The sequence below is a fragment of the Solenopsis invicta genome, chromosome 7 (genome assembly GCF_016802725.1).
Source record: "Solenopsis invicta isolate M01_SB chromosome 7, UNIL_Sinv_3.0, whole genome shotgun sequence".
NCBI classification, from domain to species: Eukaryota; Metazoa; Arthropoda; class Insecta; order Hymenoptera; family Formicidae; genus Solenopsis; species Solenopsis invicta.
The window spans coordinates 14,692,621-14,719,519 of record NC_052670.1 but is presented as its reverse complement, the minus strand read 5'-3'; the positions used below and the strand labels follow the sequence as shown (position 1 = coordinate 14,719,519).

The 26,899-nt window shown below is 33.0% G+C and overlaps 2 protein-coding genes, 1 long non-coding RNA gene and 1 other non-coding gene across 12 annotated transcripts in view; 2 read left to right on the top strand and 2 right to left on the bottom strand.

Moving 5' to 3' along the window:
• Nucleotides 1-16,812, top strand: part of LOC105199818 (rho GTPase-activating protein 190) — a 29,207-nt gene extending 12,395 nt beyond the window's left edge. For 3 of the 9 annotated variants that reach the window (XM_026137869.2, XM_026137868.2, XM_026137867.2), the window contains exons 3-24: nucleotides 433-1,343; nucleotides 1,423-1,632; nucleotides 2,622-2,633; nucleotides 3,079-3,265; nucleotides 3,350-3,465; nucleotides 3,633-3,785; nucleotides 3,866-4,104; nucleotides 4,181-4,382; nucleotides 5,364-5,540; nucleotides 5,612-5,863; nucleotides 5,926-6,104; nucleotides 6,184-6,367; nucleotides 6,460-6,668; nucleotides 6,758-7,168; nucleotides 7,260-7,499; nucleotides 7,617-7,805; nucleotides 8,180-8,268; nucleotides 8,348-8,729; nucleotides 8,859-8,990; nucleotides 9,145-9,195; nucleotides 9,274-9,370; nucleotides 9,596-9,794. In XM_026137869.2, coding sequence (XP_025993654.1) covers nucleotides 433-1,343; nucleotides 1,423-1,632; nucleotides 2,622-2,633; nucleotides 3,079-3,265; nucleotides 3,350-3,465; nucleotides 3,633-3,785; nucleotides 3,866-4,104; nucleotides 4,181-4,382; nucleotides 5,364-5,540; nucleotides 5,612-5,863; nucleotides 5,926-6,104; nucleotides 6,184-6,367; nucleotides 6,460-6,668; nucleotides 6,758-7,168; nucleotides 7,260-7,499; nucleotides 7,617-7,805; nucleotides 8,180-8,268; nucleotides 8,348-8,729; nucleotides 8,859-8,990; nucleotides 9,145-9,195; nucleotides 9,274-9,370; nucleotides 9,596-9,794 — 4,821 coding nt within the window. Of the gene's footprint in view, nucleotides 1-432; nucleotides 1,344-1,422; nucleotides 1,633-2,621; nucleotides 2,634-3,078; nucleotides 3,266-3,349; nucleotides 3,466-3,632; nucleotides 3,786-3,865; nucleotides 4,105-4,180; nucleotides 4,383-5,363; nucleotides 5,541-5,611; nucleotides 5,864-5,925; nucleotides 6,105-6,183; nucleotides 6,368-6,459; nucleotides 6,669-6,757; nucleotides 7,169-7,259; nucleotides 7,500-7,616; nucleotides 7,806-8,179; nucleotides 8,269-8,347; nucleotides 8,730-8,858; nucleotides 8,991-9,144; nucleotides 9,196-9,273; nucleotides 9,371-9,595 lie in introns of all 9 variants that reach the window. The other 6 variants (XM_039451420.1, XM_026137872.2, XM_026137871.2 and 3 more) reach the window with 6 other exon arrangements.
• A 1,272-nt stretch (nucleotides 16,813-18,084) lies between these two features.
• Nucleotides 18,085-18,203, bottom strand: LOC113004481. Its single transcript, XR_003269057.1, has one exon. It is a non-coding gene; the product is annotated as a 5S ribosomal RNA (ribosomal RNA).
• Nucleotides 18,204-22,035: 3,832 nt separating this feature from the next.
• LOC105199784 (protein disulfide-isomerase A3) lies at nucleotides 22,036-26,855 on the top strand. Its single transcript, XM_011167019.3, has 5 exons — nucleotides 22,036-22,321; nucleotides 24,626-24,857; nucleotides 24,930-25,135; nucleotides 25,382-25,498; nucleotides 25,588-26,855. The coding sequence occupies exons 1-5, from the start codon at nucleotides 22,176-22,178 to the stop codon at nucleotides 26,360-26,362; spliced, it is 1,476 nt and encodes a 491-aa protein (XP_011165321.1). The 5' UTR covers nucleotides 22,036-22,175; the 3' UTR covers nucleotides 26,363-26,855.
• LOC120358205 lies at nucleotides 22,198-23,109 on the bottom strand. Its single transcript, XR_005575172.1, has 2 exons — nucleotides 22,542-23,109; nucleotides 22,198-22,421 (listed from the first exon to the last, which is right to left on the bottom strand). It is a non-coding gene; the product is annotated as an uncharacterized LOC120358205 (long non-coding RNA).
• Nucleotides 26,856-26,899: the final 44 nt, after the last annotated feature.

The following is a 26,899-nucleotide window of genomic DNA, read 5'->3' as shown; positions in this document are numbered from 1 at the left end:
TATTGTAATACCATAATAGTATTAAGTACCAATTCTTGGGTTAAAAATATATTTATTTCTTATTAAATATGTTTTCTTCTCGTCTCATGGAAATTATTAAATAGAGATGAATATATCTTTCTTGATAAAACTATATATAATTTCTTTATGTAAGCAAGTGAAATTTATTTAACGATGGAATCTTATTTCAACCTTTAACATTTTAAAAATAAAGGTAGAACAAAATAATTAAAACAAAAATGAAGATATTCTTAAAGAAATTCATATTTCTATGTATATATACAATAATTTCACATATGTATAAAATTGTAAACTGTATAATTGCCACCACTACTTTTTTGTCATCATTTTCTTTGAGTGTACACGTCTCCTTTTTATCTTGTTTAACCTCGCTAATAAAATACATCATGATAATCAAATATTTTATTTCAGTCCGACTTCAGCGGACGTGTGGTGAACAATGACCACTTTTTGTATTGGGGCGAAGTGATTAAAACGGCGGAGGATGGGACGGAGTTTCAGTTTCAAGTTATAGAGCACACGGAATTTATAGACGACGCGTCGTTTCAGCCGTTCAAGGGTGGCAAAATGGAACCGTATGCGAAAAGATGCGCCGCTACGAAGATCACGAGCGCGGAGAAGCTTATGTACATCTGTAAAAATCAATTGGGCATAGAGAAGGAGTATGAGCAAAAGGTTTTACCTGACGGTAAATTGAACATCGACGGATTTCTGTGCGTGTTTGATGTGAGCCTCGTGCCGAATAGGGCAATCGAGAAGCAAGTTGAGATTGTGGCGAATATCCTGAATAATTTGATGAAGACAAAGAAGCCGATAGTGCTAGTAACGACCAAGAACGACGACGCGAACGAGCAGTTTGTTAAGGAAGCCGAGAAACTGATTATGCGCAAGGAATACAAGGGATCAATCCTGATTGTCGAGACCTCGGCCCACGAGAACATCAACGTGGATCTGGCGTTCATGATTCTGGCACAATTGATCGATAAGACAAAGATGCGTAGCAAAGTGGTACCGTTCGCTGAGGCGGGCAGATCCAGGAAGGAGCTTTTGGATTCGTCGACGGAATCGTTGCAGAGATTAATCCGGATACATGTGACCGATTATCGTACCTTATGGTCGCAGGCCTCCAAAAAACTTGCGCAACTCAAAGAGTTCTCCACTTTCGTCGAGTTATTCGGTATCGAAGCGACGCAGAGATTGTTTAGAAGGCATATTAAAAAACTGAAGGACGAACAGATAGCGAAAAAAATACAGGGCTATCTGGACATGTTGCCGGATATACTTCACGAAATCTGTCCGGATATATCGAATTTAATTAACGAGTAAGTGTCATACAAATAATAATTTTTGTGTGTGAATCGCTCTTGAAACAAATTGATTGCTGAAATGCTGCCTTTGCAGAGAATGGTCAGCAGTACAACAATACATAAAGGCACATCCCGACTTTGATCAGTATTTTTACGAATGCCCCGAAGATATACCATGGATCGATTGTGATTTCGGGGAGAACAATGGCACGAAAATTCCGTACGACGTACTGGAAACTCCTGAGGCAGAAACCGTATTCAAAAATCATATAAATGCTTTACAGCAGGAGCAACGGCGACTAGAGTAAGTTGTTCCGCAGAACTGAGTTCAGTCGCTTTGACAACTAAATATTACGAAGACAAGTTCATATATGTCCTTTATAGAACTGATGATAACTAATTGGCAGGATTGAGAAAGTTACTTTGTAAAAATAACTTTTGCAATTATAGTTTGTTTCTTTCAAAAGATAATGAACTATTACATTTTACCAACTCTCAAAAGTAACATGCTACAGTTATAATTATACTTCTAACGTATAATTAACTTCACAAGTAACGAGTCATTATTTTTCAATTAATTTTCTTTTAATTTTTGATAATATTTATGCATTGTTATTTTACAAGAATCTTAAATTTTCAATATTTTTAAAATATTTTAGTTATTTTAAACACTTGATTGTATGCTGTATTATTTTATAATTTTATATATAATAAATCACAATTATTTTAATAATTTAAAATCAAAATATTGTTAATATATTAACAGAATTAATAATTTATAATTTTATACATATACTTGGAATATATTATCAAAATTACGAGATCAATATTTTTTAGCTAAAAAATTTACTCAATTCAAACTTTGTGATAAAATCATTGTAAACCATTGGAGCTTGTTTCAAAGAATAAAGTTTTAACTTTAATGTTTATGTGACAGCTATTTTTAAAAATGATTTATAATTTTATTCTGCCGAACTGCTGATCAGACGAATAAGTAATTTGAAATATATAAAATATATTTATATATATGAAATAACTATGAAAATAACTACTAAAATAACTACTAAATAGTTACTAGTCACAAAAAAATGCAACTAAGTAGAAAGAAAGAAAAAAAATTTAATTATTATGAAAAACTTGCTCTAACTTTGTTACAAGTAACATATTCCTAATTCTGCTAATTATTAGTGAATTTACACCATTTTTCATTTGATAGTTAGGAAATATTTTACTAATATTCATGTTCAATTTACCAATGCTTTGCTTTATTCTGGGTGGCGTTTCTTTGTGCAGACTTCCAAAAAGGTAATTTTTGGCTTCTTTAACTTGCTTTCTTGTTTACAATATATGTTTTCCAGTTGGAAATATTTTATGATGTTTATTGTGCTAACATTTATGTGACAGATTTATGTATTATTATGTAGATTCGAGGTATTTGTAGCCGGTAATCAATATTTATCAATATTCAATAAATCAGTTTTCTTATAATGCATGTAAATTACTAAGATAGCTCGAGGAATAAATAAAACATCTTTATTAGAGACCCATTAATATTGCAGTAATTTACTAATTTCTATAAATATAACCAATTTCATAAATATAACAAGTCTTGATAACAATGAAACATTAACAATGGCTAGATTAACAATGGATAATTATATAATTATTTGGTATTGTGTCTTTTACACGTTTAATTATTATTTAGAAAAATTTTTTTCTATCTTTATCAATTATGATAAATTTCTATTAGGTGGAAAAAACAATTTAAGCAATTGTTGGAAGAAACTGGCTATGTTACGCCTGGGAAACATTTGTCTGAAGTTAGAGTTTTATTTATGGGGAGGGATTGTTTTGAGGAGCTTTCTCATCACGATTGTCAAGAAATTTATGATCAGCATCAGAAGGAAATTATTGAAAAGGCAAAACACAATTTTCAAGTAAGGTGTTTGTAATAACTGCATTGTCATATTATGTTACATAAAGAATATGTGTAATTAATATAGTATTATGATACGTTGCAGGAATTATTATTGGAACACGCTGATCTATTTTATCACTTCAAAAGTATAGCTCCATCTGGAACTATTACGCAGGATGATATAAAAGAAATTACAGATGCATTATTGGATGATTTTAGGTATATAATATACTAAATAGACTATTTATTTAAAGTAAATTTTTGATTTTTTAATAATTGTGTATATGAAAATAATATTATAGTAAATTTTTGATTTTTTAATAATTGTGTATATGAAAATAATATTATTATTATATAATGCAATTTTATCATCTTTATGCTTCTAGATACAAAGCATTAGATAGATTAGATCAAGATAGAAAGTTAATGTTGTTTCAACATTTGGGATTCGTACATTGTCCTATAAGAGAACATTGCCCCGCTTATCCAAATTGCATGGATGCACTTATAGAAAGAATACTCGGAACGAAAGCTCACAGGTAAGAGATCAGTGTTATGCCAGACGGGATTATACAATATTGAATTATTTCATAACACAACTCTGAAAACGTTCTAACAGACCTTCCTCATGGAATCACAGTAGCCAGTGGCAGTTAACGTCGGACAACAATCAGTTAAATTTAGTTATACTCGGAAGTAACGGGCTAAGCGAAGAGTTTGCTCGCGAAATAAGGGCACAAACGGACGATGATGAAGTAGAGATAGATTGCCAGCTGTACACTCTTGGATATCGTATCATAGACGGCGATGTCGGGCTGCCGCATAATTCTTTCACTACCTCCGATTTTATGCCGCATGGTAAATACCGTTGTTGGTTGTAGATTTATACTTTACAAAAGTGTACATACAATGTCAAGTGTCTTTTTCGTTTTAGGATCTTTTTGTATCTATTCGAATGAAGATTCATTTGAATACATTCGATCTTCTTTAGAGAAAACCTTGTTATCAAATCTAGAGCAAGAAGACAGGCTACCATTTCAAGGATTGCCCATTGTAATAATGTTTATACCAGAAGCCAGTATTGATGAAATGGAGGCCATGAAACTTAGAGAAGAGGGACAAAATCTCGCTGACAGGTATGTTATATACACTAGTCAAGAGTTTGGACGCATGGAGTAAATGCAAGAGATAGTAGAAGATATAAGTTGATTAATTGATAAAATAAGTTGATATATTTTTTTAATAAAAATGATTTATTTAAACAAAATATATTTTAATATTTATCAATAAAAAAATATTATGTAAACTTTTGTATGGTTTATTTTGACCTACAAAACTATGTAGTCTCCACAAGCTGTTATCATAGTTGCACCAATTTTAAACTTTCTACTGAGAAATTTCAAAAATATTTTACCTAAAATACCTTTTTAAATTGTTTATAGTGTTTCGGAAAACTTTTATTTTTACGATTAATCTCTTATGTATCGATTTAGTTCATTAATCAGTTAAACAGAGACTTCGACTTTATAGGTCAAATTAAACTGTAGAAAATAAAAATTATGTTAACATTTTTTTTATTGATATAAATATTATTTTTGTTAAGGAAACAATGTCATAAATATTTATTTTTAATCACTTTTTTGCATTTATTTCTAATGCATCGAAATTTTTAGTTAATACAATACATATATTATACACATACATATTAATATGATAGAAATAAAATTACTATTAAATCAATAATCATTATTTCATGTATAAACAAAAATATAAAATCTTTAAAGAATTGAATTATTTTAAACAGATATAACTTGCTTACAGAAATTTGATATAGTTTCATTAAGAAAAATATATTTATTTTTATTCAATAATAATTTTTATGAGTTTAAAAAAAATATTGGATAGGAAATAACAATGTCTTCGAATCAAGAATTAGATTTTTTAAATATTATTATCATGACAATCATATTTTGCTCTGAAATTTAAGATGATCACATTCTTTAAAAGAAGATTTTATATTTTTGTTAATGATTGTTGATTTCATACTAATTTCTTTTTATGTACTAATCATACAAATTGAAAGTTGAACATATAATAACTTTGTTAATTTTGTTTAGTTTGCAATGTCCGTTTATTGATGTCTGCATTGACGATCTGGAACAGGAGAAACATAAAAGGTTTCCGACTTCACTGGTAAAAGACGCTTTGCAGCAATTGATACAATCCATAAATCATAGAGCTGGTTTTTTAAACATATATCAAAGTGTTATCGAATGTCTGGAGCCTGACATTAGGTAGATTATCAATTGTAATAGTTGTATTTAATTAATTCGTAGAATATACTTTAGCCAACGTTTGATTTCAGGATAATAATGTGTATGTTCTGCGGCGATCCTTATTCGGTTGAAAATGTTCTCGGTCCTTTACTCAATCATCAATGTTGCTTTCTCAGCGGAGATAGATCTATAGTTTTGGAAACGTTTTTGGGAGAATGTAAACGTCGAGTTGAAGTCATTATCTCGAGTTTTCACGGAGCCAATGCGTTCAGAGATGAATTAGTGCACGGTTTTATACTTGTCTATTCTACAAAGAGGAAAGCCTCTCTCGCAACTTTAAAGTATGTATACATAATATTTTATTTTACATATTTTTTATTGCATGGGTTTTTTTATCTTGCAGTGCCTTTTCCACTAACATACCAAATCTACCAATACAAATAATGGCTGTGACCGATACTGGCGGCGCGAATGCTTTCTTCAGTAACGACTTAAGTCATCTACTTATCACAGAGGGAAACGCGATTGCAGATAAATTAGAGGCACATTTTATGACATCCGCATCCAGCTGTCAACAAAAAAGTGAGAAACTCAAGTTTTCATCAAATTTGGCATATTAGGCAAACCCAATTTCCTAACGAATTATTCATGCAATATACAGCTGCGTTTTACACGCCCTTCTTCAAAGTGGTATGGGAAAAGAAACCTGAAATCGAGCAGGCATTTAATATGGAGGAGCCGGGGAATTTGAACGATAGCGGAGAAGGCACTCTGGAATATTCGGCTTTACATCCGATGCCGCCACCGCGGCACGAGAGCTATCACCTTCAGACACCGGATGACGGGTAACTATTCTAGAAGCTGCTCTTTAGCGACCGAGCCAGCAGATTTATTAACGTTTGAATTTGTTTGTGACCCAAAGTCTAATGTGAAGCAGTATGTCTGTAACTTTTAGAAGCGGCTCCGAGTCGTATGAACAGTTGACACCCGACGGTGATCTAGGTGACACTGGTTTGACTGAACAATTTGCCGATCACAGGGCCACACCAAGCGACGACAGTGACATTTACAGCCAGGTTGATTTCTATCGGGAGGAGAGGGAAAGAGATCTAATGAAAAATGAAGATATCACAAATAAATTATCTGGTCAGTAACATACAAGACCATCGCGCAACTTCAAAAAATTCGTGATTGTTTAAAATTTGTCGAGTTGTAAGTTTTTTTTCTTTGCATAGGTTGGGTAAAGGACACGTTCATGCATCAAGACGGAGTTAACAGTTACTCGCACAGAGCCTTTACGACGGGTCGACGATATATCTCCCAGATTAAGCCACGACCAAAAGGCAGCAGTCAGACTCTGAAACAGCCCGGGAAAATCAATCTGAAAGATTTTTCCAATGTAACAGACGTGATATCTAGAATGACGATTGGCGAGAAGGATGAGCATGGTCCGAAAATGACAATGGGTCACGCTCCTCTCGCTACTCCGGAACTGGTGGATCTTGGCTCCGAGTACGCACAGGTGAAGGATGTCGTTCCGAACATGTATTCGGCCTACGACGGCGATTATATGTACGCCTTGGTGCAAGATTCTATCGGCAATAACAAATCCAAGTTGCGCCACCGACGCGAAAAGGGACAGCCATGTAAGATCTTTTCTTCTTACAATAAATATCTTTTTGGAATGCTAAATTTACATATAAATTATTTACAATAATTATTATCATAATCACACAGCATACAGCGATTCTGACTCGGAGTGGAGTTCCTTGGAGAGACAAAGGGCGACGGACGCCCTGATTAAGGGGAATAAGAAGTGTTCGTCACACAAACGAATACGCAAGAAACGTACGGCGATACCGGTCGCGACACCAAAAGTGCCGTCATTGGCCAGCATGGGTAGCGGTGACGGTATTGTCGGTCTAAACTACAATATGAAGGATGATAAGAATTGGCGTGTTGATCCTGCGGAAAGAGGTAACATTTTCTCCATTTTATCCTTTTTTTTTTTTTTTTAAGTGTGTATGATTGTAATAAAAGTTCCTGCGTTACCTATGAATGGCGATATTTAGCGAAATATCTCCGTCTTTTCAGTATCTAGCGAAACGCCCGATACTTCCGAATCAAGCGATCCGGAACACACCTCGAGGTCCAGATCGAAACAATATAAATATGCCGCGGCTAGTTTGCGGAAAAGATTTTCCGGAAATTCTCTGCAACAGCAATACTTACAACACCCGTTTAATATGAAACATATGACGCAGGAGATGTTCAGCGCCTCCTGTAAGTGGTGGATTTTAATTTGATAAGGATATTCATTCTTACAACCTTATAAAATATACTTTAAATATACTTTATAAAATGCTTTGTCTGTATAATTTACTCATATAATTTAATTATAGTAATTGATTAGTGCAGAGAATTTTCTAATATGATTTGAATGAATTATTTTATGCAACTTAAAGTCTAATTCAATAATTTAACCATCTGCATACGCATGTATAAATGATATTACGTTTTGATTTAAATTGAGGCTTTTTAATTAACAGCAGCTTTGATTCTCTTTTTTCTTTTCAAATATGATGTCTGTTAACACGTTTTTCATTAAGTTGCTGTGTCTATGCTTTTTTTAACTTGCATGAAACTTGTTATTTTAGCCAAGCAAAGGAGTGAAAATACGTTTGGCATTCCAGATGATGAATCAAGTCTAGATGTCTCTTCGCCTCGTGAAATTAATTCTCCTAGTGTAAGTTTTTAGCACATATAATACAAATTGATGTTATGATATATATGCATGTAATTAACTTGCTTTGCCTGTTCTTTAGTTTGGTATATTAAATAAATCGAAGGACAGCGACAAGTTAACCAGGAAAAAAGACAAGCAAAAAGCAAAGGAAGACGAAAAGTTGGAAAAAAGAAGACAAAAAGAGGAGAAACTTAAGAAACATGCAGAGAAAGAAAAAGAGAGGGAAAAGAAGAAACAAGAAAAAATAAAACAGACCAAAGGCCCCGGAGGAACACCGATCTCTGGTCAATCGCAGCAACCCTTGATTGAGGATTTTGCACAGAGCGATACGAATCGGATACCTTTATTCCTTGAGAAATGCGTGCGATTTATCGAGGACGAGGGATTAGATTCGGAAGGAATATACAGAGTACCCGGTAATCGTGCGCATGTGGAATTGCTGTTCCAAAAATTCGAAGAAGGTATATTATTTTAGTTAAAAACTTTTTCCGATTTTAATTATATTTTCTTCTTTAAAACGCCAAGTTTATGTTTCACATAAATTTTGTGTAACGAGTAACGTGAATTCTTTTTCCTGTCTATACGTATAGATGGTAATGTCGACATACATTCTTTGGACATTCCTGTAAATGCTGTTGCTACAGCCCTGAAAGACTTCTTTTCCAAGAGACTACCACCGCTTATTGACAAAGAACGTATGAGCGAATTGGAAGATATATCAGGTAAGTTACAATTGTAAAAATTTAAGCAATTCTACTCTTGATTTAAATTTTTTTAAAATCCTTAAGTTGTTAATCTTATGTTGTTAAATTTTTATTACGATTACACTAATAAGAAGCATAATATTTTTTAAAATATGTTATGCCCATGTATCAGGTGCACGAGGTATTAGCAAACCTATGTCGGCTACTTGTATGAACATGGAAGGTTAGTACTATTTTTAGAGGTAATAATCGTGTGATTATTTTTTGAATCAAGATTAAATCCCAAAATGTGAAATTGCAGATCGAAGTGGGAGATTGTTAGCTCTTCGTCTGATGCTCAACAAATTAAATCCTGTAAACTTTGATGTTCTTAAATTTGTATTCCAGCACTTCGTGAAGTAAGTGAAGAATATAAAGATATAAATTGCGTTTGGAGATCGCGCTATCATATTATTCTATATTTATTGTTTAATAGTTGAAAACAAAGATAGAATGATGCAACAGCATTGAGAGCGCGCTTTCTGAATGTAAACACGAGTTTGAAAATGTATATTTTCTTTCATAGACACATTCTAAACATGTCTTTATCCTGTTACTTATAATTTAAATTTATACATCTTCAGAGTTGCGGAGAATTGTAAACTCAACAGTATGGATAGTAAGAACTTGGCGATTTGCTGGTGGCCTACGTTACTACCGATCGAATTTAACGACCTTGGCAGATTCGAGGCTATGAGGCCATACCTGGAGGACGTAGTCCAGACGATGATCGATCAGTATCCTTTCCTGTTTTGTGGCGAGGATGCCGTTGTGATGGTGTAGTGACGAAACGTGTCACCTAACCGTGCAGTGCATAGTTCTCAACGTCTGTGCGATATGACTGCAGTATTTCTTGTGAACAACGGTGATGGAAGTGGTGCGTCCGACCGAGACCTCGCGATAGTGCGCCTGCCTCACAAAGTGATCCAATATGATTTTTTTATACGTTATCGATACAGTTTATACGATATGATACAGACGTAAATGTTTGGTCTCAACATATAGTTTGTATTAATAACTAAACTTCGCTCTTTGGCGCACTCGTAAAATACAACTGATACAAGTCCCACGTAGGCACAACGTGGACGAGCAAAGTCTCTATTTAAGTTTAGTCATTTGCGTTCGTTTCATTTTCGGAGTGTGTGACAAGCAAAAGATTTCCCCTTGTGGAATTCGATTGATCGAATGGTCCTAAGATGGTGGTTGTCCGCGTGGCGCGGATCAGATAATAATGCAAGCATAATAAGAGTCAATCCATGTGTCATAACAGTATGCATGTCTCATGTTGGATGTATTCAGAGCGATGTATTTATTGATATTGTATTAGGGATATATGACTCGATATTTGATAATAGTGATTAGCTTTACATAGTTGTTAAGAAAGTAAGATCGATGTTGCTTTCTTTATTCGCTTCTTTTCGCTCCGTCTTTCCGTTCTCTTTCTTCGTGTCTTCTTGTCCACATTGCCAAGAACGAAAGTGCTGAGCGCAAAGTGACGACATTGATATAGTCTCGTTGAAGAGACTGTTATTAGTATTTAAAAGAGGGTATGTCCAGCCCACATTTACGAAAGATTTATTATGAAACGTATATAAAATGAGATTTATCGTCGAATAATATCTATATATAGATACATAATATCTATATATAAATATATATCTCACATAGCAACGATATCAAAAATGCCAGAATTTTTAGCGTGTTTCCTTTTTTAGCCAATGCACAAATCGCCCCTCAGGTGTATTTACTTTTGCATTCTATCGATGTAGATTATCGTGCAAGAATTTTTAAATAGTTTTTATCGTGTTATTACGGCCAAGCGAACTCAAACGACGATACAATCCCTATATTCATTCCGTCTGAAAAAGATAAAGTAAAAATGAAAAAAAAGAAACACGAAAAGCGTTACATGTAATTGCACAATGTCTTGACAAATAGCGATAACGTGCGTATGCGAAAAAGAAAACGATAGGATAGAGATAAAAGGGGAAAACGTTTTGACAAAAGTTTCGCACACGCTACATACACAGACATACATGGAATCGAAATAACTTAAGACATATTTAGAACTACGAACGCGAATATTAAGATTTCTTAAAGCGGATATGTACATAGAATTTTACGACTTAAGATATATACACAAAGTTCATAAGACGTGAAACGCTAAATTTAGGGATTCTTTTGTTTCCGAGAGTAAAAGAAGTTCCGATCAAGTAACTGATGATGTTTCGTCGTTCGTATCTTCGCAAAAAAAAATAAAATACAGGAAATATTTATTATCACGCCATCGTTGCGCATAAAAGATCCAGGCTTAGCAATTCAGGTGAGAAAAGAGAATTGTACCATCTAACTTTTTACATTTTATCAAAAACGCGCATTCGAATACGTTAATTTTTTTTCGCCGTTTGCTTTAAATTCGCGCAAATCCGCGGATTTAGCGTATCATTTTCAATAAGTGTGCCATAACTTAAACTCGATGTTAACGATCGTAATGACAGATGTATGCCTTTCGGCGGCTCAACATTCGAAAGTAAGCATGTTGTTTAAGCGCCGACCGCGCGCGAGCGTTCGCGATCGCGGTGTATTGCCGACAGATACTTAAATATCGCCTCTGAATGTTGGAGCCATTATGAATAAGGGAAAAAAAGGAAGTAACAACAGTACACACACGCATACGCACACATGTACACGTATACGTACACTTTTGTAATCCGAGGATTAATCGCAAACATTCCCGTAAGGAACGTCGATGTTACTTTATAGTCTCGCGAGAGACGCGTTTTAATTGAACCGAGTCCGTGAATTCAGAAAGTAAAGTTCGTGAATGAAATCTCGAGTCGAAAAAAGAGATATCTCTTATTTAATACGCACATTTCTCTTGCAAAAATCTCCCCATATCTTCGCAGCAATTCACGAGCAGAGTAATCGATGTATTTAATTTCACGTTAATACCTAATTTATTTTCCAAATTCACAAAACTTTGAAGCGTTTAAAGCGTTCAAAAATTATTCAAAACCTTTTCCATTAAACGTGTGGAATGCCACCTCGCTCCGGATTCAGGTCCTTTATGTTGCTTTACGATTGGCGAGTCTGCTAAAGTAAAAAAATGGGACGCAGCTTTTGAATCGAATGTACGTTGCTTCTAGAGGTAACAAAGGGAGCGAAAGGATTCTGGACTTGCCGATCGTAAAGAACCAGAATCTGGAGTAAGGAGGTATTCTACAAATTTTCTTTAAAATTTGTAAAATGTTGAAAAGCTTTTATTTTAACAAATATTAAAGATATTTGGAATTTTATTAAAATGTAAATTCTTTGAGACTTTTCGCTGTATTACCGCTCGTGTCTGCACGGTCTGAATGGGAAAAATGCAAAATGTTTATGCCAGACTGCTTGTTCACGTTAAACGGACTCGGAAAAACGCGCATTTCGCAAAAACAGCCGCTCTGTATTTATAAGAAAATCGTTGTAATGATATTTCTACAATCGACGCGTCGCAGGAACGCGCGCGACGGGAGGAAGAAGGAACGGATCGTACATTCCCATTTAGTGGTAAAACAGAAGAGGAAAGGAAACAGATTTTATACATTCGTACGTATGTAATTGTATAATGTTCTTAAAGTAGATAGGGAAGGACGTCGATGTTTCACGTGTGGGATCTCGAACGCCGAAAGACGCCGCGCCGAAAGACCGTCGACGACTCGCGTGGAAAAATTGTCAACGATAACAATGCGCGAAGTGTCGTCGATGTAGTTGGGAATGATTGCTTAGAAAATATTTCGATGCTCTTGTTATCTTCTATTTTATATATTGTCCATTTTGCATGTATCGAATGGATAATTGAGTTGGAACCTCTAAGAAGTTTTTCCATGCATAAGATTGCTTGCACCAACTCTTTCGTTGTTTAAAGAGTTAGATCAATGTAAAATAGAAATGTACTTTCATATGTTTTTAATGATACAAGTAATAAATTATGATTTTAATTATATTTAGTGTAATAAAATTAATAAAATTGTATTTAAAATATTTTTTTATGTTCTCACACAGCTTGCTTGAATAATTTTGTGAAAAAATGCATTAAGATGTTTACTCAAAAGCACTAAATGAAAGTCTAAGTTGGCTATCTGCTGCCTGGGCATTCCAACGCGCTTGTATAAAAATAATCTTAACTTCGTTAACTTTTTTCAAATTTTTACACGAGCCTCAAAATAATCGTAAAAGTATACGCTATTTTTTTTAAATTAGAGTAATTTTTTTACTTTTTACATTGATCTAACCCCTTAAAAGTTGCCCAGTTAACGCTAAATATTTTTGAAGTATTCATGAAATGTTCATAAAGTCTAAAATAATATTCCAAAAATATTCCAGTATATCCTGAAATATTTATAGAATGTGAAAGGAATATTCAAATGTTAGTGAAAACATTTATGTTTGTATTTTAGATCTCCCAAGAATATTTAAAAAACATAGAATAGACGTAGAATAATATTCGTATTTTACATATTCGGATGATATTCTATACATATTCCTGAGAGATTCTTATATAATTTATATATATATATATATATATACACACACACACACACACATACATATAACATCTTAAAACAAGAGGAAAAAGGGGAAATCTTATAATGCTGTGCTTTTCATTCTATCCCATATGATTTAAGAAAAATACAGTTTCGCCATCTGGCGGCGAAAATGTGTACTGTTCTGAACATTTCACTAACATTTGAATGTGAACATTCTATTATTCCATATTGACGAAATACACAATACAAACGAAACATTTTATGAATGTTTAATATTTAACGCTATTTGGATATAGTTCTGTCTTGGCGCCAATAGAATATCTCTGCTCGTTATTAGAATGTTATTAGAATTCCCTTTTTGAGATTTTAATCTACGAAGAATACTGTATTTTTTATCATTGTAATATTGTAATTTTTTATCTGGAATTTTCGTCAATTTTATTGTTGGTGCAATTATTAACAATTCTACGTACAGTACATGTTTCGTGTAATATTTTTCAACAATTTGCAATTATTTCTTATAATAACTATCATTTGTAGCAGAAATTTAGCTCGAACTATATGCTGCAATGATTGAAGAGAGTGCAAAAGTAGCTTAACTTATTATCTTGAAAAGAATCTCCAGATTGACGAGAGAAGATAATTAAATTAAAAATTGCATCTATTTGCGTACTCTTTCATCAATTCAAACAAAGTTAATTCTCTCAGATTTCTATTTTGAAGATAAATATATTCTTCTTCAGATCTCAAACTGATCAATTTTGTATTTAATATTGAGTAATAATGTATTTAAGTACTTAAATACTGAATATTTTTAATAAATTAAAAGTGAACTAAGCTACTGTTGCACCGTATCTTTCAGTTGCGGTCTGTCACTTTGTTGCATTCTCGCATCTACGATGTAACGGTTAAGCAATAACATAGAAACGAACGTAGTAACTAAATATTCGAAGAAATACTTGTCGACAGGCACGTGTAGTAGATCGCGAATTCCATGTCCTTCGCGCAGCGTCAACATCATTAATATCAACATCAGCATCATTATCGTGTTGTCATTACAATCGTCCCTGCATAGACCCTGCGTATCCATCGAGCGTCTTCTCTCCCGTGAAGCCTAAGGAGGAGAAAAAAAAATCACTTTTCTATGATACGTCCGTTAAGATTTCCGCTTGTCCTTTCTCGCTGTCCGAGGCCGGTCCGACGGTGGCTGGCCTCCCCCTGTTGAATGTAACAGATCCTTAAATTATCGTAGCCTGTGATAAGACGTAGGCGAAAATGGACCCCTTGTTTTCCCTTTATTTATAGCATCGGCTTGATGTACGAATGTATTATAGTTGTACAGTTGCATCGGGATGATGCGTGTTGTAAGCCCTCTCATTTTTCTTGCGTTTTCGCATTATGCTGCCTCACCTCCTTTCTTCTTTTCCTTTTATTTTTCGTGTCTATCTTGCTTTATCGCTCGTCACCGTTCTTTTGTGAGCTTCACCCGTCCTTGAAAGTCTCGTTTGTTGCCCGTAGTCTCGAAATACCGTGCGAGCACTTCCGAATCTACGGACGGTGAATCGTGAAGAAATGTAGGAAACACGCCTCTCAATTATGCTGGAATCGTTAATTCAGCATAGTGACCAAACTTTCGTTTGAGTAATAAATAAGACGCGAGATCTCATTTTGTTTTTCTTCTTTAAAGTCGTGAATGCGGATCAAAGTATTGGTGTGCTGATTTCTTTCAGCATGCTGATTAACCGCATTTTTACCGATATTTTATACCTTCTTACGTTTTGCATAATAAAACGCAAACATATTTGCTACATGATATTTTTGTATTTCTTTTATGAAGTAATATATAATTTTATATTTGAATCAATTTAATTTCGAGTTTTATGGGGAATCCCTTTTTCCGGCCTTTCTCAACTCTCTCCCCCGCGGGATCTACATTTCTTCATGGGAATGTGAGCGGAACCGGCGGTGTGTGAGTGCTTGAAGTGTGAACTTGAGAGAATTAATACTCGAGATTTGATAACGATAGCCTGTTAACCGCGAACTAATAATGAGACTCGTCGATGAAAAAAAAGTTGATAAGTAAAATAAGTCAATCCCTTTTTCTAATCAATAGGAGAGCGATCGAGATCGGATCTACGGTTTTATAAGAATCTTTGATAAATATTGGATCGAGAATAGCTAATAATTAAAATAATAATAGTAATAACATTTAATAGCCGTTTGTATCGAAGGTGGCTAACGAATATTGACCAAGATAGGACTGCTAATTTCTACTTCGCTGAAATCTCTTCAACCGCCTTCAGTTTCGCGCACTGAAGATTATGGCATTTCGGATCTGTTCTCTTTATCTGCGTCTCCTATTCCCTTTCTCCTCTCTCTTTTCACCCCTCATTCTTTCCTTTCGTCTCTTCGATATATTAACCCTGGAATGCTACTCGTGTTTTTCTTCATTACTGTGAACGAAGATTTCTCCACGTAATTAAGAATTTTTTAATATTTTTTTTTATGTTAGTGTCTAATGTCTTGCAACCTTGTTGCAAGGTGTTAGATTAACTGAACCAATATTACTTTTGTGTAAAAAAATTATTGAATTGTCAAAATTTCAAGAGTACATAATTGCGAAATTTATATTAATACTTGGGTGAAAATTTACCCACAGTAGCATTCCGCTCACAGATAACAAATATATATTTATTTCGTTTCTCTCGTTGTGTGCGCAGTCGAAAAGAACAGATCTCCGGTTTCTCGAGGCTTGACCTAAGCAAATGCGTAACAAATGTACGTGCGAAATGTTGGAGAACGAGGAGTGCCGTGTCGCAGTGCTGCTCGCAAAGTCTCGAAGCCGAAACCCGCGTCCAAAACGTCTCGCCGACGACGCTGAAAGATTTAGTGAATTTAGTCGATTCCTTGATTTCGGGAAACTTTTCGCAAGCGTGATAGCCCTTCCCCTCTTCCTCACTCTATTCCTCCCCTGCCCGCCCCTCGCCTCTTTCCCTCACGAATACGTTTCCACCTTTCCTAAATTATCGCGTTTATAAATGTCGTCATTTATATACATGTAACGATTTTTGTAAATAATCGGTATACATATATAAATATAATTATATATATAAATATAAATAAATAAATATATTATATATATAAATTATATATATATGAACGCAACGTGTAAATGGACGGAACCTGTCTTCGTTGTATCGATAGTCTTATATCAGACTTGTATATGAACGGAGGGACTTTTGATTATTAAAAGTTTCCTAGAGTAAAAAAAAGATGAATTTTTTCTCTCTATAACCTACCGCTTATATATTATAATGAGAAAAGTAACGCGTTATTTGTAAAGCTATTACTGTTTTCGTTACTTTAGTTTTTTATTTTCTTATATTTATTCCATAGATTACGCGCTATTGGATAGAAATACTCCAATGCAGTACTTTAAATTTTGAGCTGCATTCTAATAGTTAGTATTGAATAATTTACATTACATATACATATACTGTAAATTTTCAGAACTGACAGTGATTGTAGAAATGCGTTCTTAATAATAATATAATGTATTAAAAAAAAAATTTAATCTGAATTCTTGTAAAAATGAGTATACTAAAAGATAAAGAATTAAAAAAATTAGATAAGTTTAATATAAAAAAGCTTTGTGCGTGCTCTATATACAGAATGACTTAAAGAGTTTCAAGTTTTAATATTACTGTATTTAACATTAATTATTAAATAATGTTAAATATTTTAAAATCATAACAATCTAAATCTAAATCTAAAATCTTACTATACTGTAGCATTACGAAAAATAATGAAAAAATAACGAACTATTACTTTTCAAGTAATTGTAACGATAACGTGTTACTTTTTAAAGTAACGTTTTTAATTTTGAAATAACTCCATTATATCCAGCAAATAGATATAACTGCTATATGTAGCATACATGTATATAAAGGCAATGATTTTACATCTATGTGACAGTTACATTCATGATGGATAATCATTACATTAATTAATAAGTAGGTAACAGATATGTTGAGCCACATTTAAACACGCGATTACTTATTATTTCATCCTGCTCTATTCTTTAGTGATTTTAATAATATTATAATCAGTGTTTGTCGTTATATATACAAATTTATCTAGATAATCATTTAGATAAAGAAATAGCCTCATCTTATCTTTATCTAGATTATTATACTGTACACTATCTTTATCTATCTTAGATAAAAGAAATATTATCTTTTTAAAATATCTGAGATAATGCAAGTAACAAAAATAAAGCATTATAACTTGATCGAGCCGAAAGTTATTTTATAAACCATTAATTTTAATTTAAAAAATATTACATATTAACCAACCCTGAATATTTTTTAAGTACCCAGAAAAGTTTCTAATATATTGAATATAAGATAAGAAAATTATATTTAAAAAATGGATTCTTCGAATTTAAAATAAAAATTTTTTCTCAATATTTTCTGAGGGAAAAAGAAGGAATTATTAATGTATATGTATTTACTTACCTAAAAAAAAAAACGAAAAAAATTTTAGGCCAACATCACACGGTGTTCCCAAGCGGTCACCCATCTAAGTACTAACCATGCTCAACGCTGCTTAACTTCAGTGATCGGACGAGAACTGGTTTTCTAAGCGCGATATGGAAGTTGGCTGATCGCTTATGTTATTGTGTCTGGTTTTATATTTGTTACTTCCAAAATTTTGTTTCTTCTCCATATAAAATGAATATCATAAAAATGAACCATATCACATCAATTTGCTAATTAAGTAATTACACAATAGTCTTTAGCTCCAATTGGAGCTGAAAAAAGAAACAAAATTTTGGAAGTAACAAATATAAAACCAGACACAATAACATAAGCGATCAGCCAACTTCCATATCGCGCTTAGAAAACCAGTTCTCGTCTCTACGCGGGAAGGAGGAAAAAAATAAAAAAAATAAAAAAAAAGTACTATTGTACACTTACTATGTTACTATAATTTCTACTTACCTATAAGTTGCTTATTTATTTATTTATGTGCAATTCTATGATAAAGTGTTAAAAAATCCAGTTTTTTTTTCAATAATTAGGACTCATTTTTTTTACTGGAAAAAAAAATATATATATAATCTGCAAATAACAACTTCTACATTGTAGATTACCTATTTACGAAAATCGAAAACTGAAATCATTATAAATTATAGCCATAGGCTAAAATACTGTGCGTAGCGGCGAGAGTGCTATGCACCGTACCGCTCATTCGATAAATTGATAACAAAAATGTTTTTTCTTTCCAAGTTTATTTTGTAACATTCCAACAAGAATATTGTAAACAAGTCCTGCAAATAAACTAATTAAAAAAAAAAAAAAAAAAAAAAAAAACCAGTTCTCGTCCGATCACTGAAGTTAAGCAGCGTTGAGCACGGTTAGTACTTGGATGGGTGACCGCTTGGGAACACCGTGTGATGTTGGCCTTAATTTTTTTTTTTAGGCAAGCAGATACATAAACATTTATAATTCCTTCTTTTGCCCTTAAAAAATAATGAGAAAAAATTTTTATTTCAACTTAAGTTAACCTAACTTAGCTCCATTTATCCTAACAGATTTTTTCAAGATTGCACAATTTAAATTGCCAGTACTGAAAATCTATAGATATGTAATGCTAATTTAACTTGATAATTTATTGCAAAACTGCTCTGGGAGCCACCCGAGAAAGATAAAAGCTAAAGAATATTATCAAATTTTATAAATTGTTTACAGCGTGAAAATAATCTTAACATTGTGTAAGTGCGATTTAAGTCATTGCATCATAAGATAAAACGTGATAATTTGGGGAAAAATGAAAATCATTATTATGTTTTTAAAAGTTATACATACGATAATTAAGAGACTATTATAATTATCGTTATTTAAAATGAGTTTCAATTTATTCAATTTTTAATCAAATTATACGCAATATTGATAATTTATTGATAAATAACGTTTATTTTTGCCAATATAAATTAAATTCGACTTATTTTTTATCTTTTTCATATTTTAATTAAATTTAATTAATTAAAAAGATAAAAAGTAAGTCAAATCGAGATTAAATTAAATTAATCTACATAAATAGAAACAGTCAGTACATAAAAGTCGATTAGTAAAATATTCTTCTCGCGAATACCGTGAACCTGTTTCCGTGAAATTATCTGCGTATCTTCCACCATCACAAGAAAAAAATACATCTTCCGGTCGCTTTAAAGTCGTATTTATGCTGATATCAAACATACAGGATGATAAGGATGTACGTATAATATTATACATCTAATAAAAAATATGAAATGTGTATTACGGACATAAAACATTTTCGAAATTATTTCACGGTTCTCAGATCTTTCTGAATTTAAGTAACACTTTCCTTGTAGAAAAATACTATTGGACTCGTGAAAAAGTTATTGGAATTAATAGTAAAAGTATATACAATACACACTGCACAATATAGTATATACAATCATTTTTTCATAAGTATTTTTATAAGTCTTATCAAATTTATCTACGTTATTGTTTTCAGTCCACTAAACATTTTATCAGTCTATTTAAAGAAGCTATATCTTCCTACTCGAGATAAGATTCATTTCAGTCAAGTATACCTTTGATTCAAGATCATTCTATTTAGAATTGGCACGAAACCTCGATTTGCGAAAACGCAGATATAAAGATTATAATTCGTCATGAGGTCTTATTTTTATTAACTCAATGCTCTCTTCGAGCTCCAATCAGTTAATACAATTTTATATCATATTACATTTCAAAAAAGTGTCAAATTATTAAAATGTAAAGTGTCAATCGTCTCAGGATAAAATTTTTACTATGTATAAAAAGCGAAATTGCGCAGAATTTAAAATATTTAAAACAAATGTTAAACACTACACTCTTTTAAACAAACACTTGTTTTAACGTTTTAAAACAAATATTAAGAACATTGTCTCATGAATATCGAGAACAGTCGGAAGTATTGTCAGTACAACTCTGTAACATATCGCTTTTATATAATCTGATTAACTGATTAACTATATTCTAGAAATATTGAAATTTTGATTAACATGACACACTAGCAACATACGGCTCTTATAAAAAAAAAAGGAGGGAAGACAATTACGCAATTTTAATATGGACTTAAATAATAACAAAGATTTGAAAAACTACAACAATAAAGACAACGATTTTACAGCCAATGTAATACATGTTTACTTGCCATACATGCGTCTAACCGTTGCAATAAATTTATATCTTTTTAAATATTGATATTGTTTAGATTCTTAAGAATTATTTCTGTTAAGCTGATGATGACTAAAAGAATTTGAAATATTTCTAATTATATCTCAGTTAATTAAAGAATATACATTTGACATCTCTTTAAGTAGCTTATTCATGACCTTCTTTTATTATTATTCTATTTTTAGACAAACGAGTGTTTTTTAATTAATTATTAAAAGCACGTTTTTTTTTAAAGAAAGATTCAATAAATTTTATACAAAAATTTTAAAGGAATAAAATATTCACGGCGTATGTTTATTTTTTTTTGGTTTATAATTTTTTTTTATTTCTCATAAAATTAGAAAAATGATCTTATATGTAAATATATATAAATAAATCTTAAATCTTTAAATCCATTTAAATAACCGTTCAATATTCAAAACATACAAGGACAAACAAAAATTATATCTAATATTTAGAGTAATTAATATTTAAGCATATATTTTTGTAGAAATTAAATAATATATTCTTATATTAGAGTACATAAAATATTTAATTATATTAAATTTATTTTTTAATGTTTATTTATTTTTATTAAAATTTAAAATCTTATAAATTATAGTTACAACAAAAGCACTTCTTTATGTATTGCTGAAATTTTTATTGCAGAAATAAAATCAAATTTGGAAATAATTATTATTTATTAAATATATTAAAAAATAAAATGTAATTTGTAATATAAGATATGTAATCTAAGACGTAATTGTATGAAAAATTTGCATAGATTACGTATTTATTCTATATAGGGTGATTATTATATTAATGAACGTCCCCACTTTTTACCATAGGAGCATTTGTAATTTCTAATCTAATAATATGTTAGAAATACGTATCCGTCGGTAAAGCATGCATTCATTAATAATCACCCTGTATATCATGTGTTTAAAATGTATTTAAATAGTGTATCTTTGTTTTAAACATGTTTCATTTTAATTACTATTTAAAACCTATTTAAAAAAAACATGTTTTGCTTTAAAAAAAAACATGACTGAAATAAACTTTGAAATCGCATATCGGCAGCGGCATAAGTTCTTTTTTTCCGGACACCGGGTATGTATGCGCGTGCAGCCAGTATAGCCCGACCAATCAACGCGCAAGCAGCAGGTCATCCAATTGGCGCGCCATGCGGCAGATCAGCCAATCAGCGGGAGAGCGGCGTGAGAGCCAATCAGCACGCGACAGCACCTCGCGGGCCGCGTCGCATACCGCTGGTCACGACTGGTCACGACACTTTGTGGGGAAGAGCCACGTCTACGACGACGGACGGACGAACGGACGGATAAACGGCCAGAGACATACCCGTTGCTTCGGATCCATCAGTGATCGCCCAACCCACTGCCGTGAGGATGCTGCGAAAGTGCCTGATTATTCTGCCGCTGCTGTTGCTCGGCGCCCTCGCCGACGAGAAGGATGTCCTGGAGCTCACTGACGAGACCTTCGAGAGTGAGCTCGAGCGTCACGAGAACACACTCGTCATGTTTTATGCACCATGGTAAGGGAAAGACATCTCCGTCGGCTTTGTCCCTTCGAGCCGGGCTGTATCACGGCTCTCTTCTTGCATTTACAATCGGCCGTTCGAAACTCCGTATTCCCTAATAAGACGAGATATTCGTGAAAAAAAAACTATGAAGAGTAAAAAAATTGCCGGAAGATTCAGATTAGAAGGAAACGCGGAGCGCTCGTCTTCGAACGCCAGACTTTTGATACTTAACTACGTAGTGTAACGAATTTGTTGTAATTGTAATTAATCTGTGTTGTAATACAACTCTTCGTTAATGATAAGGCTCGTATCTTCTATCTGATAGGTTCAAGGGACGTCCTTTCTTTTGTGTCTTACTGAAGCGCCAAATGCCGGCATACGGTATTACTCGAACTTTTGATGACGTAGATTTCTAATGTCTCCACTTCAAAATTCGATGAATGTCGTGAACAATTATCTTTATTTCTCGCGATAAGGAGATTTTACAGGAGCAGATTTTTTCTTTGCACATTTTTTTTTTTAGTTTCTATTTATTTTTATTTTCTCCCTTCTCTAATAATTAGAATTATTTAATTATTTTATTTGAAGCTAAGACACTAGAAACAATCTTATTTGTCTCAACAAAAGAATTTGTTTTAAATTCAGAGTTGCAGGCTGCGTTTTGATATATGCTGCCACAACTAATAATCTATAGTTTATGTTAGATATACCACAGATTTTCAGTACTGCAGCAGTAAATTTTAGCTTTAGGAAGATAGCTACAATAAATAGAAAAAAGAAACAATTCTAATTTTTCTTGTTAATTCTAGTCTTTAAATATAAAATGTAGTAGTTATTCATACATATTCAATTAAAAATATAGTTTATAAATTGAATCACTTATTTGAAAAACAATAAAAAGAATCTGTAGGAGAGGAAGGATTAGGAGAATAATTTTATTGATTAAATGCTATTATTTTTAGACATAAAAGTATTGATTATACAGAATTATAAATCCTTTTCCACAATTAAAGTATAAACAATAACATGGATTCAATAATTTTATAAAAAATGAGAAAACAATAGAAAATATAGCTGTCTAATATTTGTTTGATTACTATCATGGAGTACACCAATATTTTTTTATACATATGTCTGAGCACGTATAAGATATGTTATTGGTTTGCAACATGCAGTATTGTGCAAAATTATGAATTTTTTTTTTTAACTATCTGTAACATCTCGAAAAACCTGTTGTAGAATATATTATGGTAGTTTAAACATAACTTATCACAATTTGTTGTTATAAATAATCTTTTTCTAATTTTAACTGTAGACTCTCACGTCTCTATATTTACAAGCCGGACAAGCTTAATGTGAGTAGATAAAAACCAGACGTGTAACACATTGAGGAAATATTTGTTATTGTATGAGGGAAGCTTAATGTTAGTCGAAACAATCATATATACAATACGATTTGTTGGTAAAGTTGTTCACCTTGAAGAATATTATGTACGAGAATTTTAAGGAATTTTGTTCTAATTGTTAAAATGAATATTATATGCAATTAAATCTAACTTGGCTGTTTGCCTATTTATTTGTTATTAAATATAGTTTTGTTATTAACTAGGCTTGATACTCATAACAGCACATAAAAGTTTAGATTTTGTACATATAAAATAAACATACTTCTCCATCGGAATTACATAAAAGAACAATACTGTTTGTAGAAATAAGCTTTAACATAAGAGAATACTTTGTTGGAAAATTTGTGCACATATTTGTGTGTTATCATCGTAATAGAGATGTGTTTACTATATTATGTTAATATTGCATACAAATATAGGTCAATTTGGATAGTAAAATTAACATAGCTAACATCCATTTAAAGAGATGTTGGTGTAACTGAATTACCAACATTACAGATTTAAATTTTCTTTGAGTTGGTTTTACAGAATTGAAAATCCTTTCATACATTTAAAATATACACAAAAATAAATATTAGGAGACTTAAAAAAATTACTGATACATACAATGTTTTAATTTTTTTCTTAAACCTGCATCTTCCTGTATTTATTCTTGTGCATACTTTAAATATGTAAAATAATTTTTAAATCTGTAAAGACAATTAAAAAAAAATTTGAACCTATAATGTTCTGTCATGCTAGCATTTCCTTAAATAATGTGATTGTAGGAAATTACATGTATCTTCCTTGAATCTGAATCGTCTTAATTTCGACAAAAAATGACATATTGTTTTTAAAATGATTCAATTAATTCGTTACGAGGCAGAATAATTATTAAGGAGCTATTAACAGAATGTGTATTTTGTCACAGGTGCGGGCATTGTAAGCGCTTAAAACCGGAATACGCGAAAGCAGCTGAGCTGCTCATAGGTAGCGAGCCTCCGATCACGCTCGCCAAGGTCGATTGTACAGAGGCCGGAAAAGAAACTTGTAACAAGTTCTCCGTCAACGGTTACCCGACGCTCAAGATCTTTGAGCGTAACGAGCTCAGGTCCGACTACAACGGTCCTAGAGAAGCAGCTGGCATTGTTAAATATATGAAGGTAACATCTTGTCTTTTTATCTCATTTAGGATTTAGTTATACAATTCTTTTTAATCACGATTATTGTTTCAGTCCCAAGTAGGGCCAGCGTCTAAGGAGTTGACTAGCGAAGCGGCTCACAAAACGTTCCTAGAAACCGACGAAGTCACCGTGATAGGTTACTTCGAGGATGATTCTCCATTATCCACAGCATATCATACTGTTTCCAAAAAACTCAGAGAGAAGGTCAGATTTGGTCACACGTCGGTAAAAGAAGTTCTGGACGAAGTGTCTAACAAGTATGTATTGAAAAGATTGTAGAAATAGTTTTTTCATGCTTGTTTGCATGAAGAAATTAAAAGCTATGGCAAACAAAAGAAAACTGAGCAGTAAAATGTAGGCAGTAATCGAATCAATCACAATCAAGAACTTAGACATAACATAGGCGATAACAAATCCAAATTGTTGATTTCATTACTGTTTTTTTTTTGTGTCATGGCCCTAATTGATCAAAAAATACATTAATTATGCATTTGTTGTTTCAGGAACACGATTATTCTTTATCGACCAAAGATACTACACAACAAGTTTGAAGACAACAGTGTAGTGTACAAAGGCAGCGACTCCGTTAGTGACGTGAACGAATTCATCACCAAGAATTAGTAAGTCCATTTATCATTCTCTTATCATCCTTTTATCAAAAATTTTTGCTTAATCTTGAGACCATCTTGTAACGTCGATTTCGTTACAGCTATGGTATCGCTGGCGTGCGCACTCGTGATAACGCACAAGACTTCAAAAATCCTTTGGTAATTGCCTACTACAATGTGGATTACGTGAAGAATGCCAAGGGTACAAATTACTGGCGCAACAGAATTATCAAAGTCGCCAAGAACTTCCCTGAGCTTTCCTTTGCCATTGCTTCTAAAGATGACTTCCAGCACGAACTGAACGACTTTGGCATTGACTTCGCGAAGGGTGATAAACCGGTTATTCTGGCACGAAATGCTAAGAATCAGAAATTTGTTCTGAAAGACGAGTTCTCCATGGACACGTTCGAGACGTTCCTCAAGGATTTGCAGGCTGGTGCTTTGGAGCCGTACCTGAAGTCAGAACCGATTCCAGAGAGCAATACGGGTAACGTAAAAGTCGCGGTAGCTAAAAACTTCGACGAAGTAGTCACCGACAACGGCAAGGACACGCTGATCGAGTTCTACGCGCCCTGGTGTGGTCACTGTAAGAAACTGGCGCCGGTGTTTGACGAGTTGGGCGAGAAGTTGGAGAACGAGGACATTGAGATCGTCAAGTTCGACGCCACGGCGAACGACGTGCCAGCACCGTACGAAGTGCACGGTTTCCCGACGCTCTTTTGGGTACCCAAAGATGCCAAGGACAGTCCAGTTAAATACGAGGGCGGTCGCGAGCTCGACGACTTCATCAAGTATATTGCCAAGCACTCCACCGATGAGCTCAAAGGTTACGATCGCAAAGGCAAGGCGCTCAAGCCTAAATCCGACGAGCTCTAAAACATTAACTGATATAAACAATCATGAAATTTGTTCTTGCATTTTTTGAATGCGTCAATCGATGAAGCGGTCCGAGAGTTTTCCTCACGTAACAAGCAAGACACTCGAAAATGCGTGAATGTGATCAAATGAAGAAATAACACTGTAGAGTGCAGATATCATGGGTTTTCCGCGAAACATTTTTGCAATAAGTGAAAAATGAATGGGAGGGGAAGGGAAAGTGTCTAGCGTATAGGATACTGATCTACATGTATTAATTGTACACTTTGTAATGATAACGTATAATGACGCGGTAAAGCGCGCAGAACTGATTTGAAATTTTTTCCCATCACAGTCATGCTTTCCGAGATGTTTGGCGAATTATAAAATTATATACAGGAAGCAACACTCCATTCCACAATTTCGCGTGTTTCGACTATGCTAAGTTAAGAGATAATGCAGCGATTTTTGTTTATACAAAAGAGCCAGAATAAATTGTTTTATAAAAAAATGAGATTTCTCTATCTCTTTCCCTAAATAGTCAATTATCAGGGATGG